Raw genomic sequence first — 24,607 nt, 5'->3', positions numbered from 1 at the left:
AGCTGTTGCGAGAGTTCAAAGGTGATTGAGCGACGCTAATCTAGAGCTGGCGGCTCAAATAATTATGCTGATCCTTATCAGTAAATGTTGGACGAGCGAGAGCCCGACTATTCCGGTTGAAGGACATGACATCGCATCTCTAGCATGGTTAAAGTGTATTGGAATCCACATCGATGAAAAGCTAAGATTCAACGAGCCTCTAATAATAACCAGTTATAAGGCAATGACAGTGAACAACGCAGTCATGCGTATGCTACCAAACGTTGAAGGACCTCAAGAAGGTAGTAGAAAGATGCTTTCAACTGTTACTGACTCTATTCTCCTATACACCATCCCAGTATCCTCAGAAAGACGAACGAGACGTTCAAAAGAGCTACTGCAAGCTAACCGACTTAGCGTGCTTAGAGAAGCATGTGCGTACAGAACAATATCTGATAAGGCAATCTGCGTTATAGCGAGTAAAGTTGCCTTTGATATACGAGCAGAGGAACTTAAGCGTGGGCACAAACCGACACCTGAACCGACCGAGTGAGAATGTACGATAGTGATACGTACAGGGCGCAGATCCCTGGTGTGTCTAAGCGGCATAAGCACGGCTCCACCTTGATGAAATGCTTTTAGCAGTCCAAGGGTGGAATCAGCCGACCGGGGAGGAATGTCATGGGGTTAGTGGGAGCATGACTGGTGTGACGGCACCTTACTTTGCGAATATGTAGCTCTCGCAAGACAAAGACTACTAACCAAGACGATTTAGATCAAAAAGTCTGAGGAAGTGCTCAAGTTCACTAGAGTACACACGAGCCTATTGTGGGAAAGACTGAATGCCACTATCAACCAATTGATTCGACCTTATCAATTTAGACTTAGACTTGTAAAATTCACAATTGGTCAGATATTTACAATATGCCAAGTCTTGGAAAAGCCTGCCGAGGGGCGACCACTATTAGAAAATACTTTTTCTATCATTTTGCTGTTTCATATAAACATAGTGCAGCGAATAAAGATCTGGCGGCTCCGTTGACTAGGTCATGCCGTCCGAATGGATACAAAAGGTTCGAAGCTGATGGTAGCAGAGTAATAGGAAGGCCTACTCTGCGTTGAAAAGATCAGGTGGAGAAGCACTGGGTTTAACTTGGTGTGTCCAACTGACACCGGTTAGCACGAAGAGGAGACAACTGGCGCGCTTTGTTCAACTTGGTTAAAATCGCTCAAGCGGTTATTGCGCTAATCAAAAAGAAGTAGAAACGCTTTAGCTCCAGGATTGTTGAGCCAGGATATTTATTCCGCTCTGCAGTCACTGTGAATGCACGTAGATGATCTACTATTCTACGAGCGCAGAGTAGTGATCTACTAAAATACACTGCCGCATCCTGAAGTTGTTCTTAGAGAAGTTAGTAGGTTTTCGGAACCTTTCCTAATGCACCCACCCTGTAGTTTCTTTGTCTCGTGAGCAAGTTTTAAAAAGCAATTGACCTACTCATATTCGCCAGAAAATGCCTCTATTGAATTCTTATAATTTGCACATTTATTTTATTAATTCGAATAATTCTTATAATGACTCTTATGTATGTAAAAAATAGAGTATTACTAACATGCTTACGTATAAGTAGATACGAGTATATAAATACTTAAATAAATAGTTGTGCAATCGATAAAACCATAGCTTTTCATATTCTCACATGAGGCTAAAAATGTGCTGGCATTTTTGAAAGATATTAAATTACTATGGTTCAGTACAAAATTAAAGCTTACAATATGCCTATGATTGCAGTGCGATATGTATGAAATGTCACATGGAGCAAGGAAAATGTGTTACTGATAAGGCACTGTATTGAGACACTCGTTTTGTGTTGGTGCAGCGCTTAGCCCACGGAAGCACTAACGAACTAAAAAATTATTTTGTGTTTACTTTTTATTGCTGTTTTACCAGTTTTTACTTAATTATTAGATATGCACTACATTTAAATGTGCCGCTAGTCTTGTGACGCATGTTATTGCCTTCTGCTGCCTTTATACGTACATACATATAAACATATAAAGTATGTGTTAAAGGGCTGATTGCTTTGCATAAAAAATTGGAATTATAAAATTTATTATTTTTTAAGACTTCAGTCAAAATATTTCGGAAAATTATTAAGATTTACGTGGGCTGTACCGAATTGGAAGCACCTTTAAAAACTCTCATTATTGAAATTCAGTTGGTAATATTTAAAAGAAAATGTTTGCAGATTTTTTACGCATAAACTTTTCTATCACCTGAAGCCTTTTTTGGGGAAAATATTTTAAACTAAACAAATTCTACATAATTCTTTATTTAAACTAATTTTATTTATAAAAAATGAAATTTTTTGAAGTATTTTCCAAACGGTCCAACTTACAAAAGTCTTATTACTTTTGAGGTATTTTCCAAACGGTTCAGCTCATTATATTTTAGTAGAAGTTTTAAAATACAATAAACTTCATAATTACGGAAGAAAAACTGCAACTTTTCTTGGTGAGTCAGTATTCCCTGCAGTCAAACTTACTAGTTCTGAACTAATATACTTTATTACTAGTTTGCTTCGTAGCCGAAGTAGTCTTCTTCGTACTCTATCTGCTATTTTTACCATTATGGTGTCTTACAAAATGTCAGTTGACATCCTCTGCATTAGCATAATACAGCTAATGAACTAGTAAGCCTTTGTATCAATATTATACCACTCACAGTATTATACCAGTTAATGAACTGGTCCATAATGAGCCTAAAAAGCAGATTATTGACTCCATCAATATTTATATATATACATATGTGTCATTCTTAAGAGTTGAAGCATGAAATGAAATATTTGTTTTGAATATACCTCTAACTGGTAATTTTGCGACTGGTTATTTTTCAACTAGTTATTTTGCGCCCAGACCCTTTCTTGTCCCTTTTGAACTAGTATAGCTCCGTCCATCAAACAGTTGTTCATGAACTAGATTGCTTACTGAGTTGTTTCTAATTGCTCACTTTACAACTGGATATTTTGAGACCGGTCCCATTCTGGTCCTTCTCGAACTAGTATAGCTTCTTCCATCAAACAGTTGTTCATGAACTAGATTGTTTACTGAGTTGTTTCTAATTGCTCACTTTACAACTGGATATTTTGAGACCGGTCCCATTCTAGTCCCTCTCGAACGAGTATAGCTACTTCCATCAAACAGTTGTTCAGTAACTAGAATGCTTACTGAGTTGCTTCTTAGTAGTAGTTTCTAAAGGCCATTTTATAACTAGTTATTTTGCGGCCGGTCCCATTATGGTCCTTCTAGAACTAGTATAGTTTCTTCCCGCAAACAGTAGTTCATGAACTAGAATGCTTACTGAGTTGTTTCTAACATGTAATTTTTCAACTGGTTATTTTGCGCCCAAACCCATTCTAGTCCCTCTCGAACGAGTATAGCTTCTTCCATCAAACAGTTGTTCAGTAACTAGAATGCTTACTGAGTTGCTTCTTAGTAGTAGTTTCTAAAGGTTGAACACACCTCTAACTGGTCATTTTATAACTAGTTATTTTGCGACCGGCCCCATTATGGTCCTTCTAGAACTAGTATAGTTTCTTCCCGCAAACAGTAGTTCATGAACTAGAGTGCTTACTGAGTTGTTTCTAACATGTAATTTTTCAACTGGTTATTTTGCGCCCAAACCCATTCTAGTCCCTCTTATAGTTTCTTCCATCAAACAGTAGTAGTTAACAAAGGTTCAACAGCAGGGATGCTATTCTAATATTTATGAGTACATATATATACATTACAGAATGTTTGTTATTACTTTTAGTTATAAATATTTTGAAAAATACATACACACGTAAATAGTTGTTATATTATATGGAGCTAATGATTGCACAATTGGCCATCGTAGCCTATTTCTTAACTAATTTTTGGTATTTTGCCTTTGGTTTCTTCAACTTTTTTGCGAAAGCACTTAGAAGTTTTATACAATTTCGTAGGTATCTATACTATCATATAATAGTTAGTACTAGAACAGAGTTGAGCCTTAATTGTTACGCTTACAAGTAGTTTGAGCTCGCATAATATCGAGTATTTAAATACTTTCGTTAACTAAATCTAAAAAGTAGCTGCGTGATGGTGACAGCGCTTTGCTTTAGTCAATGCCATCGTGCATTTTTTTTATATTTACAGACAACCCTTGCGCGTATGACCACAGCGGTGCATTCATTTGTAATGATAGCGCAGAGATTCAACATCCGATTCTTCATCACTAGATGAGGGCGGCGTTTCCAAATTCGCCACTGCCACATCCAGATAATCCTCATTGGCCAACAGCAGCTTGTCCAGATTTTCCACGATCTCAGCAAAGGTTGGACGCGCACTGGCATCGAAATGCCAACACTGCCGCATTAGCATGTAAATGTTCAATGAGCATTTCGGCGGTTTTTCCATACGCTGGCCTGACATCAAGTAGCTGTAGAGCTCCTCAGCGGACATTATGGTGGGATATGGCTGCGCGCCGAAGGTCATAATCTCCCACAACAATATGCCGTAAGACCAGACATCACTTTGTGAGTCATAGAATTTGTCCTGCAGCGATTCGGGTGCCATCCATTTGATAGGCAAGCGTCCATTTGTATTTTTACGATAGTAATCAGTATCCTGTATGTCGCGCGCCAAACCAAAATCAGCAATTTTCATGACGTAATCATCGCTCACGAGCACATTGCGTGCAGCCAAGTCACGATGTATGCAGCGACGTGATGCCAAGTACTCCATGCCGCGCGCAATTTGGAAAGCAAATGAAATGAGATGCTTTTCGGTTAGTAGATGCTTTGGTAGCGGCAGCTGGTGCTGCTGATCGCCGTAATCCTTGAGCGTGCCTGCGTTTAGTGGTCTATTTTTGTTGAGGAAATCCTTCAGGTTACCATGCGGTGCAAACTCAACAATCACATATAGCGGCCCATTTTGGCTGCAACAACCGAGCAAATTTATGATATTGATGTGCTTGCCGATGATTTTCATCACTTCCATTTCGCGCACTAAACTTGCTATATCATCATCGGTGTGTCCTTCCTTCACCATTTTCACGGCGACAATCGAATTATTAACTTCTGCCATGACGACACGGCCGAAAGCACCCTCACCGAGTGTGGCGCCCAGTATGAGTTGTGAACGCGGTATCTCCCAGTTCGAGTCTAGTGGAAACTCATACTCATTGAATGGCGCCGGTTCCGAGTTGGAGCTCTGTAGCACAGTTGTGCGTTGCTTTTCGATTTTCACCACCGGCATTATCATGGTGTCCATGGAGCCGCTGGAATCGCCACTTGGGGGCTTGTAGATGATCACTTTCTTTGTCCACTGATGCACTGTTTCGATGCGTTGTTTGAGTAGCTTCTCATGCTTCACCTTACGCAGCACATACACGAAGAATGTAATACAGACTAGACCCAGCAGCACCATGACAGCCACAACGCCCCATATCTCATAGCTGTGGATAATTTTCGCGATGGCGCGTGGCGCATTCGGATCTTGCACATGCAGGTAAGCCTTGCTGTACGACTGGCCCAATCCGTTCATTTCGATGCAGGTATACCAGCCTTCATTGATCGGTGTGACATGCGTGAAATTCAAAATATCTATATCTTCTGCATGCTTTAGGAAAGTGTAATTCTTCGAGCAAGCCGTCTTGTTGCAAGGCGTGAATGTCCACGTTTTTTTGCTGTAAAGATCGGACAGAAATACGCATTCCATGTGACCGCTCGCATTTAGCGGCAATGTTAAATTTGTTGGCGCTTTCAGTATGATGGGTTTGTGATTGACGCGATCACTGATTATCAGCTTTGTTGAGTGCTCAATGCAGCCCAGATAATTGCACACTTTGCACTTATATACACCAGAGTCCTCAGGCACTAAATCCTCCATATTAATAGCCCATTTTGACTTTTTAACGCGTCCCATGTGGCGGTTGATTTTGGTGTCGTTGCGAGTCCACGTGATATTTGGCTCCGGTTTGCCGACAGCCGGACATGAGAGCTGTATATAACTTCCCGATGGTTTTGAGTATATATTCGGCGGCGGCTTCGAAGACTTGAAACGTGGCCCGAAATCAGGAATCGACTTACTGCCATTCTTCGCTTGGACGCCCGCATCATCGCCGCCAATGCTGTCCGCCTCGCCATTTTCGGCTGTCGCCTCCGCGCCAATATCCTGCTCGCTGCGTTTTTGCACCTCGAAAATATTATCGTCGTAATCGTTGAGTTCCTGTGAGGTGGGCTTGCGTGCAAATACCGGATTCGCCTTGTTTAGTAGGCAAAGGAGGAGGATGCTGAAGGTGAATAGCTTTAGAAGTTCTGTAAATGGAGCCATTGCCGGTGTAGTTGCTCGCGCTACTATTACTAGGCGTTTACTGATTGCTGTTGTACGTCTGCGGGTTGCTGTGGCAACTCCACTGCTTCGATGGCGTCTATTTTTGTAATTTATTTGACGATGCTGTGGTTTATGGCTTGTCTTGTCTGAGTCTATGACTCTGGCAGCCATACTTTTTCTCCAGCGGTGTTTCGAGTGCTCTTGCCTGCCTGTTGCTGTACACTCCACTTGCACTATGCTCGTTGTTGTTGTTGTTGCTGCTATGTTTGTAGCTGTGTCGCGTGTTGAATCCATTTTTAGTTGCACCCGCCTGTTTATTTTTGTAAATACCTAGCAAGGGGTGCCCGTTGACACATGTGTTGTGAATATGGTTTTGTCATTCGGTGCGCTACGCAGCCTGTGTATTCTGGTGGTGTTTTGTTGTTGGTATTATTTGGTTGCTCTTTTTTCGGCTTCTTGATTCACCGGAAATCCACTTTAGTTTCTTTTAATTTGAGTCTTTCTATTTCTTCTCTTAATTTATTACTACCGCTACGCCACTTATAATTCCTTTTTGTTCGTAGCTGTTTTTCCAGTTGCTATGGTTGGTGTTGTTGTTGGCTTTGCATTTGCACGCACTTTCATCGATCGAGAGCAACATGTGTTTTCCCCGTTTATCATTTGACATACGACGTTCGACGTTTGATGTTTGATCACTTTGCGCCGCTGCGATGATTCGCTGAGCGATTTGATGCGACAATCACCTTTTGAGCGGAAATATATTACAGTATCTTAATGTTGCATCCACATAAATGCTGTTACTATGGCGTACATTGGCTTGCGGTTGAGTTTCGTTGTTGTCGCTGTCGTTGAAAGATTTATTTACTTCTTATTCCGCTCGTGTTTATCTGCGGTAATGTAGTTGTCGAATTCTTTGATGACAGATTCCTTTGCTTTTACGAAGGAAGATTCCTGTAAAGAAATAAACAGAGGAAATGAATTTATGTCATAGTGCAAGTAAAGTGTTAGTCCATGCTTAGTTACATATATTTAGAAATATTATAAATTTTTTTACATATATACGTAGCTCATGTTAAGGGTGTATCCATATTCTTAAAATAATTGCTTATTACCATTAGCAGGAAAAGGATTAAGAAAGTTGTTTACGTTGACGATGGAGTCAACCTGATGTCAAGGAAGTTTCGTTCGACTATCAGCGGGCTTGGAAAGGGAACTCTCTAAGTGAGCGACCTCAAATAGTTTAATGGCAAACCAAGCCAATAGTTTAATGGTAGCCAACACCAAATTAGTTCGAACTATCGAACGAAGCCAAGTATCTCGGCATAACCCAGTTAAGACCAAACTAGTTCTGAAGATCTAAGATACCGAGTTTTCAGTTACCGCCTATAGCTGAAGTAACACTAACCTTATCGAACGGGACCAAGTATCTTGGCATAATTCTGTACTCAAAGCGTTCCTGGAAAAGGAACACGAAGGAACAAGAAAGCTATAATGATCTCTCTTTCTGTAAGAGCACATTTGACAAAATATGGGGTCCGAAACCGTGTATCTTATTAAACCACCATTGGGCGTACAATACGATCATCGGACTCATTTTCACTCATGAAGTTTTCGTGTGGTGCGAGACGGCGCAGACACAATCCTACCTAAATAATCTCATAAAAGCACGATTAGCACGATCAGACGATTTTATACTATTTATACTGACGTCTGACAATCTATGCAGTTTAAGAACCTTATTAGACATCTTGAATTATTAGAATCTAAACCAGACAGTTGTTCGAGACTATCGAATAGTAGTTGCCCAAAATTGGCATTCTCTCCTTCCATAAGGCGGAACATTCACAGAGGAAATGGAAAATTGTATCCTTTTTCTCCAGTTGTTTATAACTGTATGTGAGTTGTGAGGGCTGCCAATTTTTTCTGCTTGTTTCCCGACAGATCAAAATCCCGTTATGACTGCCGTGAGTTTCCAGGCGTTCCGTCGTTTCGTCTTTGTCTTTGTTGTTGGCAGGCTATAACGTTTTGTTAATTTTGCATTCGTCTGGTCTCTGTATCTATGATACAATCCGCGATTCGAAGGTATTTTAGGGAAATTGTTGACTACATCTAATGGTTTGAATACCGATTCTGCAAGAACGTCATTCATAAAAAATCACCCTCTTGCCAGTTCATATCCTTTTTCGTTACCTTCAATGTTTCGATGCCCTAGGACTCAGATTAAGGTAACATTATGTTTTTTACGCAAGGTGGTAAGGCTACTTCATTCCACCAGTTTAGAAGTTGCTATAGCCGAATCCAGTGCCTGGATTGTAGTTTGGCTATCGAAATAACGCGAGTCAGTGCAATAAGATTCTCTCTAAAGCATGACCTGATTGCAGCGACCGTTATTGCACAGGCTGACCTCTGTATTCTTCCAAGTAGTTTGATATTGTAATCTCTCCTTAGAGTTTTTCACCAGATTACCGATCCGTATGACAGAATTGGCTGTATAACCGTTTTATACAATTATAAAGTATACTTGGGTTGGAGACCCCATCTTCTTCCTAGTCTCCGTTTACAGGCATATAAAGCAATTTCTGCCTTCTTTACCCATTCTCCCACGTTTAATTTCTGGCTAAGTTTCGTGTCTAGAATTACCCCTACGTACTTTGCACTGGGTGAAAGTGAGAGAGTGTACTCGGAACAATTATCCTTAAATTGTTCCTTCTTTTAACTTCCAGACTGGTGTAGCGCCTTCGAAGCTGAGATCTACTCTATACACAAAGCCGCAAAAACGATAAGAGATATGGGCGTAAATCCTCCCACAAACCTTACCATTTTTGCTGATTGACAACCAGCGATCAAGGCACTGGCCTCAGTGCGCAAAAATTCAAGATTTGTTAAAGAATGCAGGTGGTCCCTCTCGCTTATCCAACAACACAACACCAGACTTTGTTGGGTCTCCGACCACTCTAGAGTACCGGGAAATGAAAGAGCGGATGAGTGTGCAGGGACTTGAGCGTAAGCGCGGAAAACCAATAAAAGGCGGTCTCTGGCGCGTTCGTGAAAACTGTCAAATTCAGTTGTGAACTATTTTGTGTAAGAAGAAGAAGAATTAAAATAAATCATAACTTTGAAGATTTGTTTGGGGCAAGAAATTGTGTTTTTTTTATTCAAGCGCTGCTAGGATCCTTAAGCACTACTGAATTTTCTTCTTACGCTCATTTGCCTAAAAATTAAAATTAATACGTACCTATGAGAACTCGTACTCCCACCCTTGTATTGAAAAGTTTGTCACCGGTCTTTTAAAGTCATATAAATACACCATATCTCTGTATATATATATTATATGTCCATATGTATGTCAAGTAGATAGCGGGAATGGATGCTTAAAAGTGCAAAAATGTGAAAGGGAATGGGCGAGGCCATTTCAAATTTATTGTAAATTATGTTTTTAGCAGATTCAATGAAACCAACTACACCAATCGCAAGCAAGATAAAAACCAGAAGGGGAATCTACTTTATTTTTCCATTGCGTTGTAGCAACAATAACCAACGTACCCATACCAACTGCCAGCATTGGTGTGAATTCTGTCTAAACATACATTGAGTGTAGATTGAGTTGTGTTTATTGTGCAAAAACATAAAAGACCGAAGGTGAATTAAGAGCAAAATGCAATAGAAAACGTAAAAAATAGAAAAAAGATGGAAATGAGAGCATCATATGTCGAAAGTACACACATTGCAAATGCATACATTTGTAAATATGTATCTACTGACGAATATACTGCAGAGAAATCAGCTAATGGTGAACTAATTCGATTTTACTGAATTCATTAGCGGGACTAGTGTCCATTCCCTCACTTTTCTATATGTAAGCAAGCATAGTCGTGAATTTTAGACGGCGTTGTCCAAGAAATGCCAGCTGATCACCGCTCTATACATTTCCCGACAGTTCGGGATTAGTACAAAATCCGACAGATAAGGTCTAGGACGCGCTATATTCACCTTTTAATAGTTCAGAGACAGTGTTGAACTCAACTATTTGCACTTTGGAGAAATACAAATGTGTTTTGATAAAAAAAAAAACATAAGCCGAGAGGGAATGAGACAGAGAGATAAAGAATATATATCTAATTATTTTGCAGAGAATACAAATAGACAAAATTTACAAACAACCGAGAAGGGTTGACCGGTGTAGGTAAACGCAGGACACAAACCGTGGCAAAAACGCGCGTTTATCACCCGCACAAGCACAGCGATTCCAGGACTGCAGCAACGGCACAAATTACCCCAAGGCAATACCAATAAATCCGACGCTGGAATGGATAGCACAAGCATCAGTCAGGAAACGGAAATAAGCGCTAAAATGCAACGCCAAAAAATTGGGACCAAAAAACGCCCCAAACAGTAGTACCAAGGAAATATAACGCCAAAAAGTAGGCACCAAAAATATATTTCCTACAAGTTTGCACCAACAAACAAGCGCCAAAAAGTAGGCAGTGTTATTTCTCAGTAGAAATTAGCAACCACAAGGAAAAACTCAGGAAAAATAGCGTAAAGTGTATCCAAGATAGTTATAGCTCTCTCTCTCCTTATCCTCCACGTTATATCGTTTTTCTCTCTCGCGGAACGAAAATGCGAAAAACGTTGTATGGCCTTGAAATTTAACTCTCCATTCTCGCTCGTCCATCGACGCCTAAAAAGTTTTGCTTTCACAATGTTACTCTAAAAAAATTAAAAAATAATTTTATTACATTTTCTCACTAAAATTTGCATATATTTTACATGGCATATTTTCAAGTACTTTGAAGTATTTTTTTTAGCTATGAGGTTCCTGAACATGTTTTAGTAATTATCATACATGTTTTAATAATCTTGCGATTTGTATTCAGTGTGACTTTCAAAGCATGTTTCGGAGAACTTTTAACAAAAGGGCCAAAATTTGTCACCAAATCGTGGGCGTGGCGTTAAGGAAGTGTCTCTGGCAGTTTCGGTTTGAAAACCTTGATGTCTTCGCTAGAAATAATCAAAAAAATTGTGCATATCGCACTGATTCAAATCGTATAATTTGCATGTCTTTAATTATCTGCCTTTAAACGCATGCCATCGCACAATTAGAAAAAAATTTCCATATGTTTTTAATTTCAGCCAAATATATAACTCTTCGATATTTCTAAAACTAGTTCTCGTAAAACAAAGCTAAACTTTTAAGAACTAAAATTTAGCAAATCTTTATCTTCAATTGTTACTATAAAAAAGTCATCGCAATCCATGTGAGGACATTCTTCCTGGGCTTATCCGACTATCGCCTGTTTTTAAAAAAAACATTTTTTTCTACTTTCTTTTGTAACCTATACCTAACATTAAACGGGAAGAAAAAGTTTTTTCTGATAGCGGTCGCCCATCGGCAGTCAATGATAAATCTTCGAATGTATTTATGCCATGAAAAAGCTCCTCATAAAAAAATGTCTGCCGTTCGAAGTCGGCATACAACTGTAGATCCCTCTATTTGTTGAACAACGCCAAGACGAACACCACAAATAGGAGAGCTAAGCACCCATAACAAAAAAAGAGTGTAAGCGCCAATTATAAATAAAGGGTGGTTAAATTTTGAGGGCCGGTGCTGAATGTGAACCATAACTAAACGAGACGTTTTTTTTCTACATTTCATTTAACATTTTCCAATTTCAGACAAACTCAATTTCAGCCATATAAAGATACACAATCGAGCAACGCGTTAAAGTTATTTAGGCTTATTATGAAAACGGACGTTCAAATCAAAACGGGCGTTCGAAGAAAATCATCTTCAGTGATGAGGCACATTTTCACCTCAGTGGATTCGTCAATAAGCAAAACGCGTTTGGGCGAATGATAATCCAAGAGTGATTGCCAAAAAACCAATGCACCCACAAAGAGTGATTGTTTGGTGCGGTTTATGGGCCGGCGGCATCATTGGGCCGTATTTTTTCCAAAGTGAGGCCGGTCAGGCAGTTACTGTGAATAGTGTTCGCTATCGTGAGATGGTAACGAACTTTTTATGGTCCGAATTGAAAGATATGGATGTGGACGAAATGTGGTTTCAACAGGACGTGCCACTTGTCACACAGCTAACGAAACAATGGCTCTTTTTCGCGAAAAATTTGATGGTCGAATAATCTCACGTCGCGGCGATGTCAATTGTCCGCCAAAATCATGAGATTTGACACCGTTTGACTTCTTTCTTTGTGTTTATTTGAAAGAAAAGGTGTACGTCGATAAGCCAGCAACAATTCAAGCGCTAAAGGATGAGATAATTCGGCACATTAACGGCATAGAACCTCAATTATGCCTCACCATCGGATGGAAGTGTTTCGCAACGCCGCGGCGGTCATTTGACCAATATTTTGTTTTATGCGTAATTGAATCATACCAATATTATCATAATAGAGGGAAATGATAATAATTTCTTAAAAAAAATTGTATTTTATTCTAAATCAATACCGGCCCTTAAAACTTAACCAACCTTTATATATAATCTAAACTTTGGCGGCGGTTGCAGTTGAATATGTTTATAGGTAATTACAATTCGGTAGCCACTATTGGCCTGAAACTCTGAATCAAAGAAGATGTTTTTTTCTTAGCTTTTGGGCAGACAATGGCGGGCCTTAGTTTGTATTTCTGAATTGAAAATTATGCTCATAAAAAACCAACTGATTGTTTTGACACTCTCCTTTTACAGCTTGCACACCGCAATCGACTATTCCGATTCAATGGCCAATATCAAAACGTTAAACGGCTGTTAGCGAGTTTGAAGGAATCAGCTGACGTAATAAGGGCTGATGTAATAAGCGGTTTATTTACACCAGAGGTCGGCAATTGAGATTGCATTGGTTATGTTCGAAAAAATCAACAACGACTGATTGGGAAAAGGATAAGAATCGAAGCGAAATGAACAGCCACAATTGTGCTATTAACTCCTTTTTACGTTACACCCAAAGTTACTCTCTCAATTTCGCTTCGAATGTCGAAATCTTGTGCTTATCACACTAATCTGTACTTATTGTACTGTGTTTCTTAAGAGCTTGAGAACTTAAAATGATAACACAAAACAGAAATATTATTAGAATGATTTTTTATATTATAATCTCATAGGTGATCATGGCATTTATTTTTTGACTATGGTATCCGACTTACATCCACCACCTCTACAAGTTACAGTAATATTTTTGACTACTTTTTCCAACAAATCTGCATAAAAAATCTCAATGAGCCCAACCGCATAAATGCGACACAAACGATTGTCATTTGGCTACAATTCTTGCACGAGCTGCATTTTATAGGCAAGTAAGCCAAGACCCTTGGTAAAATTTTCTACGTAATCGAAGGATAACGGCCAACAAGTTGTGAATGACGACGAATCAAAATTTCGGCGCCTTCTTCAACACTTCGCTCCGTGAACTTCGCGAACAGATTTTTTTTTTTTGTTTTTTTTTTTTCAAATTAAATTTTCACAATTCGGAAGCGTTGTTCTGGCGTTAAACGATTTCTGATGACTTGCCAAATCTTACTGAACATAAATGTCATACAATTTGCCCTTCTCAGCTGTCAAACCATAGTTGTCGAAATCGATTGGTTTCATGCATCAAAAAAACATCCGATATTCTCTTATGAGAAACCATAACCATCGGATACAGCCACGGCCATCATTTGTAAGAAGGTTGGTTGTTTTCATGCGAAAGTACTTTTCCGCTTTGACTTTATTAAACTCTGAAGACAGATATCGCTACTTACAACATTGATGAAATCGTACTTATTCGGAATCAGAATTTTGTTTCATTACTTCAGGTTTTTCCTGCAGGTACGTGCATGTATTATTTGTGGAAAATTGCCTAAGGGAATCTGGATTCAAATCTTTTTCTATATTATAAAATACTGCGAATGTGACAATTATGAAAATATATAAAAATAGGAAAAGGTTCACATATTATCTCTCATATTTTTTCTGATTGCAAAGCATTCATGCGCATACAGGTATTCCTGTTCTTACGATTGCTTAGAAAGAGTCCCAACTGGGGAGCATAGAGCTAATTTCTTTTATGGTACTGTGATTTTATACTAGCAGCTGCTTGCATTTTTAGCCACTTCCGGCGGAATGACGCGATCTTCTCAATGCGATTGTGCACAAATAAATTTATATATGTATGTGCATATCGCTCTTTTATGTATCCCGATAGGGCCATAACTCAAACAACCAAAATGGTATGGAGGGACCTACAGTTTTAAGCAGACGCCGCATGGCAAATGTTTCATGAGTAGCTTTTCCATGGCAGAAATACACTCGGAGGTTTGCCATTGCCTGCCGAGAGCAGCAGCTTTTAGAAAAAAAACTTTTTCTATCATTTCGGTGATTCATGTACAGAGATTCGTAACTAAGCATTTCCGTATGGTAGTCATGCACCACCCCATTCGGCTACGGCACAACTAAGTCAGGGGTTAAGCAAAAGCCAAAGACTTTTTGGCTGCGAAAAAAAAAATTAAATTTTGGACTGCCTTGACGCTAAGCCGAAAATGTATGGCAATGCTTTCTTTGTGCGATGCCCCCAATCTGCTCCCTAAGGGAATCTCTTTCCATGAGCCATCTGTCGTAGTTATAAAACGTGTGTTTGGCGTCATCTCTCAGCCTTTGGCAATATATACACCTGGGGTCACTTGCCTGACCCATGTGATCCGACAGGAACTGAGACATGAAATAGCCCACTTTCCCGCAGTCCCTTTGAACGAATTTACGTATTCTACGAATGAGCTTTGCCGTCCATCTGCCACTCGATTCAGTGTCCCATCGGCTTTACCACCGCCGCATGGTTTGGCATCTCCGTTCTCCGGCACTAGTGGGAGGGTGTTTTTCCTAGAATTCGACGCATCCGCTCGTTATCGGATCATGAGATCGATAGGTATCTCCCCGCTAATTACAAAAACTGCTGCGCCTGAGACAGTGCGGGAGGTTGAAGCAACTCTGAGCGCCGCAGTTTGTTGTACAGCCTCCAGTGCTTTGCGCTTGGTTTAGCGCATCTCCTCATATTTCGCTGGAACTATTTTCTTTCCATCGACGTTGCATACGTTTTTCATTTAGTGAGTACAGCACAAGGGTTAATATAATACGAGTAAAACTTCAAAAACTAATAAAATCCATAAACAAACGCAGAGAGAACGGAAGTAGAAAATGTTACGTCATGTACAAAATAATCACAAAATTAGAAATGTAAATCTAATATTATTTGATTTTGTTTACATTTCACTACAAACGTGTGCCGGTTTCGCTCGACTTTAGCCACTTCTTTACGTCTTTTGTTGAAAATATTTGATATGTGCACACGTACGATTTCCTTAAAACTTAGATAAGTAAAAATATGAAGTGTTTAAAATACTTACATACATATATAAGCTCTTGCTTACGTATTGCAAATATATAGATTTATTTTGTATGTTGGTACATACACACCTAATCTGTGGAGGCCAACTTCTTCACCTTGAAAATTAAGTTTCCCTTGTGAACCCCTCGCTAGGTGTTCAGTATAAATGAAAGCCAATCCTTAGCAAAGAAAGGAAAATCTGAATTTTAAAGAGAATATTTTATAGATTTTAACGCTATTTTGTCTTAGAAAGAGTTCTGAATTAAACCCTTTAACTTTGAAAGCAATCGAGCTCTTTTATCATAATCCGTCTTCAACAAAAATAAAAATTAAAAAAAATCAGTAAATACCTTTAAACATTTAAATATGTGCCTTACAATTCAATGCTTGTTGTCAAAAATTTTACTAGTAGCAAATTTATTATAAAATGCTTCTACCGCTTGCGACATCCATGAGAATATTTTTGGTTGTGACGTAACAATTGGGCAAGCTAGAGTGAGAACGACGTAGTACGATAAGTTCTCACGTTAATGCCTTGCTTAAACAATCATTCTATGTGTGCGCCACTCTTAAGAATTGCGTAAATTTGTAGCATCAGCAAATCAGCCAAATCCAAATTCTGTCAACAACTTCAACCCATCAACAGCATGAAACTCACAAAATTTTGTGGTGTAACTCTTCCCTAAAGGGTTAGCATAAAGCACTGAATAAAAAATATAAATATTTTAGAAATTTTTCAAAAAATGTCATGCAAAGTACATCCGAGTTCGATCAAGGTACTGACGACGCCATGGTGCAGCTCCAAAAAGGCCAACTCCTATAAGGATGAGATCAAATCTCTTGGGTGTGTGGAACATTCCTCTAATCTGGGTTCCAAGACATAGTAACATAGAGGAAAAATGATATTCGTAATGAACTTGCAAGGGGTGCACTGAGTTAGTCCCACAGGTCTACTACCTTAAGGAGAATTGCCTTTTGGGCGCAGTACAATAGACGCAAGACGCAGAAAGTTCTGGGTACTCCACATCATTCAATTTCCAAACTCGTAGCTGTGTTTACCGGTCATGGTACGATCGGCTCACACGCAAAAAAGTTGTGTTTACCATTTAATCCCTATTTCAGAAGCTGTGATACCTTTAAGACTGCCGAACACTTTCTCTGTAAATGTCCGGGTTCGAATAGACGATTAAGGTGACTGGGAGCAGCTTTCTTCGAGAGGCTGTAGCAGTTCTCCAACCTAGATCCCATCGGACTTCTCCATTACATCAACAGCTCTGGTTGGCTGAAGGTATCTGGCTGGAGGTCTCTTAGTGCTACTTGGGGAGTGCCAGTCTGCTACTTCAACCATTTTACCTTTCTACCTATCTACCTACGACCAAATAAATTTGTACGGGCACGGAACACCAAATTTATATATAGAAACAATTTTGCTAATAGCGGTCGCTCCTCGGCAGGCAACAGCAAACCTCTGAGTGTCTTACTGGCATGAAAAAGATTCTCATAAAAAACCATCTGCTGTTCGGAAATGTCATTAGACTGTATGTCCGCCCATTTGTGGAGCATCATGAAGCGAATAGGGAGAGGCTCGGCCAACCACCCAACAAAGGATGTGCGCATCAATTATCCATATAAAAGTGAATAATTTCAGAGAAAATTATGGATACAAAGCTTTTTTGGTATTTTATTGGTGCTTTTTACCACCTTAATTTTTTAATTTGCTAATGCTAAAGTACTATAAAAACTTTTCAGCAAAAAATCGGTTATTTGGAATATTTTTGCAGTGAAGGAAGCCTACCTAGGCGGCCTACACAAGCAATGGAAAGGCATCAATTTTCAGTCGCTTGCTCAGAAAGGCTGGTAGATAAAGTCTAATATACTCTGTTGAGCTATGGAGTTCAAAAGTATAGCAATTCAAGGCCTTGAGCAACACCTTGAACTCCTGGCGGTACTCGTCAGCTGCGCAGAATATACCTTGACAACACTCGATACCAGTCTGAGGTTTCAGCTGCGTGTGGGGACTGGCTGCTGTTTGCAATACAAATCCTGAATAAGCTGACACTACACCAAATTGCACACTCATTTGGGTGTTAAATCAGAACCACCATACAACTTCGCGAACGTCAGTTCTTTAGGGTAAATTGGGCGCCTGTTCTTCGTGGCTCTATTCAGCCCGAAGATACTAACAGTTGCGTATTCATATAGCGGAGAACTAGTGCCTATTTGATAGCCCTCCTTGTGAAAAGCTCTTCTAAAATTTTAACACTCAGATTAGTGAAGGGAACCCAACTAATCGCCATACTACAGAATCATGTACCGTTTGATTAAATAAATAGGCTCCTTCCGTAATTTGGAATATTTTGGTATGCACCAAATGTTCATTTTTTTCTTCAAACTGCTGTTTACATCACTGGGAGCAGAGCGCCGTAAATAAAAATGGCACATGGAAAATATTGCACGCGTGCACACCGAATTACGTACATATCTACATCGCTTAACAACATTTCATTTGTAATTACTTACATACGAACAACGGAATAAATAATGTGTAATTAAAATTTATTATGTCACCTTGAATATTTGTTCACCATCACAAAATTATGCCCACAAAATTGAAACTATTTGGTACGAACATGGGCTAATCATTTATAAATCACGGAAATTGTGAGTATTTTTCCAAATTCAAAACACTGGTGCTTCGCTTTTACGTGATTATTTCCATATTATGATATATGCACTTTATTCCAAAAAATCCCAATTTTTTATAATAAAAATAACTTATCTTTTGAGACAATTTTTGAACTCGATAAATTAGTTCTTCATTGTAGCCAACTTCAGTTGTTCTTTCATTTTTGTATCGGTTAGTATGGATGCCGATGAAAGTCCAGGTCGTTCATACAGAGTAGTAACCACACAAAAGATCATAGAATAATAATAAATACGGATCGTTTTGAAAATCATTGAATTGTATTTTCGGAGTTTTTCGAAAAACTGTTAAATATCACATTTTAACCGTTTCTTTAGGGTTTCGTAATTTAAGGTTTCTCAATTCAAGATTTACAGCCATTTCAGGTCAAGAGTTGTAAGTAAATTTCTAAGAAAAAGTTAAATTAGTTACTTAGTTGCTTCATGCAGTGTATCAAACTGATTTAGTATCCGGCAACTATGGCCCATTCCAGAAACTGCATTTGGTGATGAAAGCACATCATGAATCGGTTGATCCGTTGAATTCGCTGTGAGTGTAATCATAAAACCCATTCAAAAATAGAGCAAAGATAGCTCGTTTGACTACTTGAAAAGTATTCAAAATAGAGAGCAGATATATTGATTAATAAACAAATTTGATCACAAAATACTTGTATACACTGGCTCTTTCTGTTTGTCGGAAGTTCGGTTTTTAAGAGTAGAGAGTGTCGGTATAAATCAAGAATGATAGAAAGAAGATTGCGCCCATCAGAGCGTACGTGACGTCACGTTTGCAGAGTTGTGCAGTATTGCCAACCATTTGCTCTTCGCAATAAATTTAGTGCTTTTTTATACCGAAAATGCGACAATTTTTAAGTTTGGTGTTTGTTTCTTTTTATTTTTAATTTAAGGCTACCGAGACTTTATGTTGAAAAAAAACTGTATTGTTATACAAAAGAAGTTTTAAAAAGGCCACTCTGAGAAGATTTTAGTGCTAATGAAAATTTTTTTTACTCTTATAAAATTTGATATTTGAAAGTACAAATTTAATGTTTGGCTCCATTTAAGGCTATGCAAAAATATTAAATGCCCCTCTCTCAACTCTTCTTAAGATTGAAAACCTTTTTACACATTTTAAAAAGCCTTTGAATTTATTGAATGCGAATTGAAACCATAGAGGTGTAATCGTTTCTTCCGGTCATCAATCCTTAGTGAGACATAGAGCATCAAGAGGTGTATTCATAGTAAAAATAAGCAACAAAATACCAGAAAATACTTAAGAAACCATAATGACATTTTTATAAAAAGAATACCTTATCTAGTTACATAACCTCAAATATAGCAAATAACTCGTTCCCTTAACAAAAGAGTCTCGCTTAACAAAAGAAACCAATAAATTAAATTGTACATAAGCATAACACATTTATTGAAAAAAAAACGCACATTTTAAAGACAATTTGTCACGCATACAAAGTTCTTTAAGTTATTCAATAAAAATTTGTTGGGTTATTTTCTTTGAATGGGCATTTTAGTGCATTTTTATATCCAAAGCTAGGCAACACTGCAGTAGCGAGAGAGAGATTTGACTGCCGAAAGCAGAAGAACACCAACAACACCTGCAATCGCGGGCAACGCCACCAGATGTTAAAAAAGTAAAGCTAAATAAAACTGAGTGAATTATTTAAATAATTATTAAAAAATGTATATTTTACAAAATTATAAACATGACATTTTAATTAGAACAGCTACAAAAATGTCATAAAGAAAGAACTAAAACTCCGAGACAAAAAATAATAAAAATAACAAAAAAAAATGCTAAATCAAGTTACGAAAATGGTAATCTGGCCATACTGGAGCTAAAATCACGTAACTAGTTGTCAAATTCGCTGAGCGCAAAGTAACGGGACCACGATGGGCGCCGTCTCATTATTCTTTGCATCATGGGTATAAATGGAATGACATGGCACACTATACTTGTCGTTCGAGGTCCCTGCATTTGTGGAACAACATTAAGGGGGTATTCCCATGAACGGCGTGCGAAAAAAGGAAAAGTTCGGGATTTTTTTATGGAAAAAAACTTAAACTATTTTTTTCTTTTTACATTAGATTGTTTGATATTTGTTTTATAACTGTGTAATTAAAATATTTAAAAATGGCGGAGATATGACTCCACAAAAAAAAGTGTTGTCGCCGCACCTCAGCCATGATAAAGGCCGTTCCATCTGAAACAAAAAAATCATTTCGTCAGGAAGGTTGTCGCCATCATATGAACTAAAATCTTTGAAAAACAATTACATGCAATGAAATGGCAGCCTCTTAAATTTTTTGTTACTATTTTTTTTTACTTTGGTGGGCCATAAAAAATCGAAAATATTATTCGATTATAATAATTCTAGTTCATATTATCGTTTTGATTTATCGTGGCTGGGATTTTGAAAAACGTAAGTTTTCAGGAAACGCGTTTAAAGTTGAAAGTACCATTCTTCTGACCCGTGCGCGCTCGGCATTAATTCTCCGTAACTCATGGAGATTTCAAGTTGGAGATTATTCCTGTTGGAGATTATTCGGAAAGGATTACAGAATTAAATAATTAAAATAAAATCAATTTTTTGAACCCGAATCATGGGAATATCCCCACATACCACAAATAAGAAGGAGCTCGGCCAAACATCCAAAAAGGGTGTACGCGCCAAGTATCGTATATATGTATATGTGTCGACCGAGGAATCTCGAAAACTTCGCGACTGATCTGTATTAATTTCGGTATCCCGAAAATTTCGCCATTAACCTATATTAATCTTGGGATTCCAAAAATTTTGATATTGACTATATTAATCTCGAGGATCCCGAAAATGTCGGCATTGACCTACAACAATATCGGGATCCCGAAAATTAACCTGATTAGCCCGAACCTGTATTAAAAACTACAAAAAAAATGTTGCTTTGATTTGATACCTATTTTTACGTATCATATCGCTCATTTACTTCTATAGTGTCATACTCCAAAATAAAAACTTACATACGAGTAAGCGACCAACCCAAAAAATGACCACAAACTTTTTGTTCATACTGTGCAAACAATACTTGCCGATATCTATAAGTATAAACACCATCTCAATAGCAGCAAAAACGCTTTTCCTTTGAGAGTCATAGTGAATTTGAATCCGTTTTTCTAAATTTTTTGGTTTCTTTAATTATGCCACTATTAAAGTAAATAATCTATTTTATCTGTGTTTTGAAACCACTATCCCTACTGAAACTTTAAACATACAAAAAAATTGTGATATTCTGTTAGTCAGGAGAGGATCGTTGGATCGAAGTCCATGTCTACTCTGTTATCCAATGCCGGACAGGGGCCGTACCAATTTCAATTGTGCTTCTGCCTGCAGATGGCCTTCAAGGCCTCTCCTTGTATAAAAACATCAAGTGATGGTAGACTAATCGGGCCTGAAGTAGTCGAAAAAGCTTCGACGCAATAGGTGGTCACAGCGCGTTGTATACATAAGTATATGCTTAACGTTGCTGTTTTGTCCTTATATAATAGTAAATGGATTTTTTTATTTTATTTCTTTTTAAATGGCTTTCTCGCTGGCGAACTCCATTGCTCGTCTTCTAATGGTCCTAGCACTAACTGGCAAATTTAATTCACTTTTTGTTTGATTAGAGGAAACTGTAGGATCGCTTTGAATTCTTCTTTTAATGAGTTAATCATCTTGCCTTGAAGTTTTTCGTGGCCTTCCTCCTTTATGCGTTGCAGAAATTCCTTAAATTTTTTTTTAATAAGTAGCGAAATAATACTCCTGTTGATCGTATAAAATAAATAAATAATCGGGATTCACATCTTTTATTGAGTGTTTGGCCAAGCTCCTCCTCCTATTTGTGGCGTGCGTCTTTTTGTTGTTCCACAAACGGAAGAGCCTACAGTTTAAAGCCGAATCCGCATGTCAGATGATTTTCATGAGGAGCCTTTTGTATGGCTGACAAATTGGAGCTGCTTTAGTTTTGAGCATTTCATTTTTGTACTATGAATATTTTCACTTTTAGTTTTTTAACTTGAAAGTGTTGACGAATTTTTGTTATTATACATTTTATTAATAACGAACTACTGAGCAAAAAAATTGTACAAAAATATGCAAAATTCACGTTGCTTTTATTGAATTATTTGGCATTAATAGAAATCCTGTAAGTGCAATGCTTTACGTTTGGCAATACTGTATATATTCTTTTATTTTAAATATCGTTTCAACCTCATATCACCTTGTACATATTTTGGATCACGCCGGAAAACACGTTCCAAATCTTAAAAAACATAAGCGAATGTGTATGTTCGCTTTTAAATACATACAAATCTATATAAAAACCAAATCGCTATTTTTAGCTACCCCTTCGAATATTTACATATTCGAAAATAACTTGCAGCCGGTTGCACTCCTTGCAGGAACCAAGCAAGCACTTGTTCAACATTTTTCTTTAACACTTTTCTTTTGCAGTTTCGAACCAAATGGATGGGTAATCAATCTACAACGCTTTTAAGAAGTATTTGCAGAAATTTTTACCCAGATTAGGGTGGCGGCTATTTCCACATGGTTGGAAATATTAATGCATCGCTCGGAAACTTTGGAATTTTGTGGCAGTATAAGAACATTCAGGCAGTTTGGATGCTATCAAATAGTAATTAGAGACCACACAACCACCAAATGAGAAATGAAAATCCCGCAAAGGAATTATTTACTCATCCTCAATAGCGGCGGCTCTTAGACTGTCATTCTTGAATTCGTTCTATGCCACGCAAACATGCATTTATTTAAAAATATTTACATATATCTATGGGTAGCGTACAGCCTTCATTTTTACTGATAGGATTCAAGAGTAATTAGGCATCTTATTCTCCATAAGTATACTCGTAATAGGCGAAGCCGAATATTAAGTAAACACAAAGCCCAAATAAGTAAATCAGAATACGGCAGAGCTTCTTGCAAAACTCAACAGCTGCTTATTAGCAAAATTTATAGAATACAAAGGAGCGATATCAAGGATGATAGCTGTCAAGTCACGAGAGTATTCGCCAGCCGAAATCTGCACGATCATTTCGCCCACTCGTCAAGTCTGTCGTTGTTCAGACGGCAACGTAGTGACATTGTGTTCATTTTATTCGTACATCACTAACACATTCTTAGTTTTTTCGTAAACAAACCGATGCATAGCTCCTGCTACGTCAACCCATCCGCTGATTCAGTCAAATTTACCATGGGGCGATGTCACGCTGGTAGAGTTGCGTGAGAGAAATGTGAAAATATGAGCAAAAGAGCAAGAAGGAGAAGAAATCACTCATACGACGAACGGTAAAATAGGCTTGTCACGATGGGTCGGTTGCGGCAACGAATTTGACTGAGAGCAAAATTGATTATGTGGATTTGAGTCGAAGACGCCTCATATGTACGTGCCATGGAGTAACGCATAATCACACATAACACATAATCTATGTATTTAGATCTTAGTCAAATTAGTTGCCGCAACAGACGCAACGGATCCATTGCGACAGGCCTATAAATTGCACAAGTGCGGCGTAACACACATAATGCTTATGCCAAAATCACGGAGAGCCGAATAACGGTACGAAATAGGCGCGCCTTTTTATTCTGTACATCGTTGCTTATAGGAAAACACGAAAACGTAAGGAATGGTAACTAGCCTCGGCTTTCTCCATTAACCAGAAGCGAATCAGTTCGGCACTAGGACATTTCCCTTAAGGGCATATATGCGTCTGTATACATACATACAGCAACATAGCTAACATTCCCATTTCCGCCATAGTTTTATGCATTTTCGTTTTTATTTCGGTTTTTAAGACTTGCACTGATTCGCATTTTTGTTATTAATGGATTGATAGGTTTCGGAAATTCGCCTCTTGCAACAATTTAAGGTCGAATTGGCCACCACTAAGTGAACGATACAAACCGTGCCTTACATTCTGCAGACATCTAAATTTTACGTCAGTTATGCCAATATTAGCGATGGTTGTTGATCCCAAACTTTCGGATGTTTTTTATAAAATCTCGGTAATACTGGACTTGTTCCGATTTATTAATTTGTAAATTTAATAAGATTTTTTTTTGTATTATACTTAGCTTGTTTTTGGGTTTTAATTATATCAGTCGACCGGATATGGATAAAAATATCGAACAAAGAATTTTTCCTCAATTTTGTGCCTTGAA

At 38.2% G+C, this 24,607-nt stretch overlaps 1 protein-coding gene across 2 annotated transcripts in view; it reads right to left on the bottom strand.

Moving 5' to 3' along the window:
• Positions 1–4,184: 4,184 nt before the first annotated feature.
• Positions 4,185–24,607, bottom strand: part of LOC129250281 (fibroblast growth factor receptor homolog 1) — a 30,688-nt gene continuing 10,265 nt past the window's right edge. For both annotated transcript variants that reach the window (XM_054889924.1, XM_054889919.1), the window contains exon 2: positions 4,185–7,287. In XM_054889924.1, coding sequence (XP_054745899.1) covers positions 4,192–6,630 — 2,439 coding nt within the window. In that variant the 5' untranslated portion in view covers positions 6,631–7,287 and the 3' untranslated portion in view covers positions 4,185–4,191. The remainder of the gene's footprint in view (positions 7,288–24,607) is intronic.

The sequence above is a fragment of the Anastrepha obliqua genome, chromosome 1 (assembly GCF_027943255.1).
Source record: "Anastrepha obliqua isolate idAnaObli1 chromosome 1, idAnaObli1_1.0, whole genome shotgun sequence".
Taxonomy (NCBI): Eukaryota; Metazoa; Arthropoda; class Insecta; order Diptera; family Tephritidae; genus Anastrepha; species Anastrepha obliqua.
The sequence above is the reverse complement of the archived record's forward strand: the minus strand, read 5'-3'. Positions and strand labels throughout refer to the sequence as shown.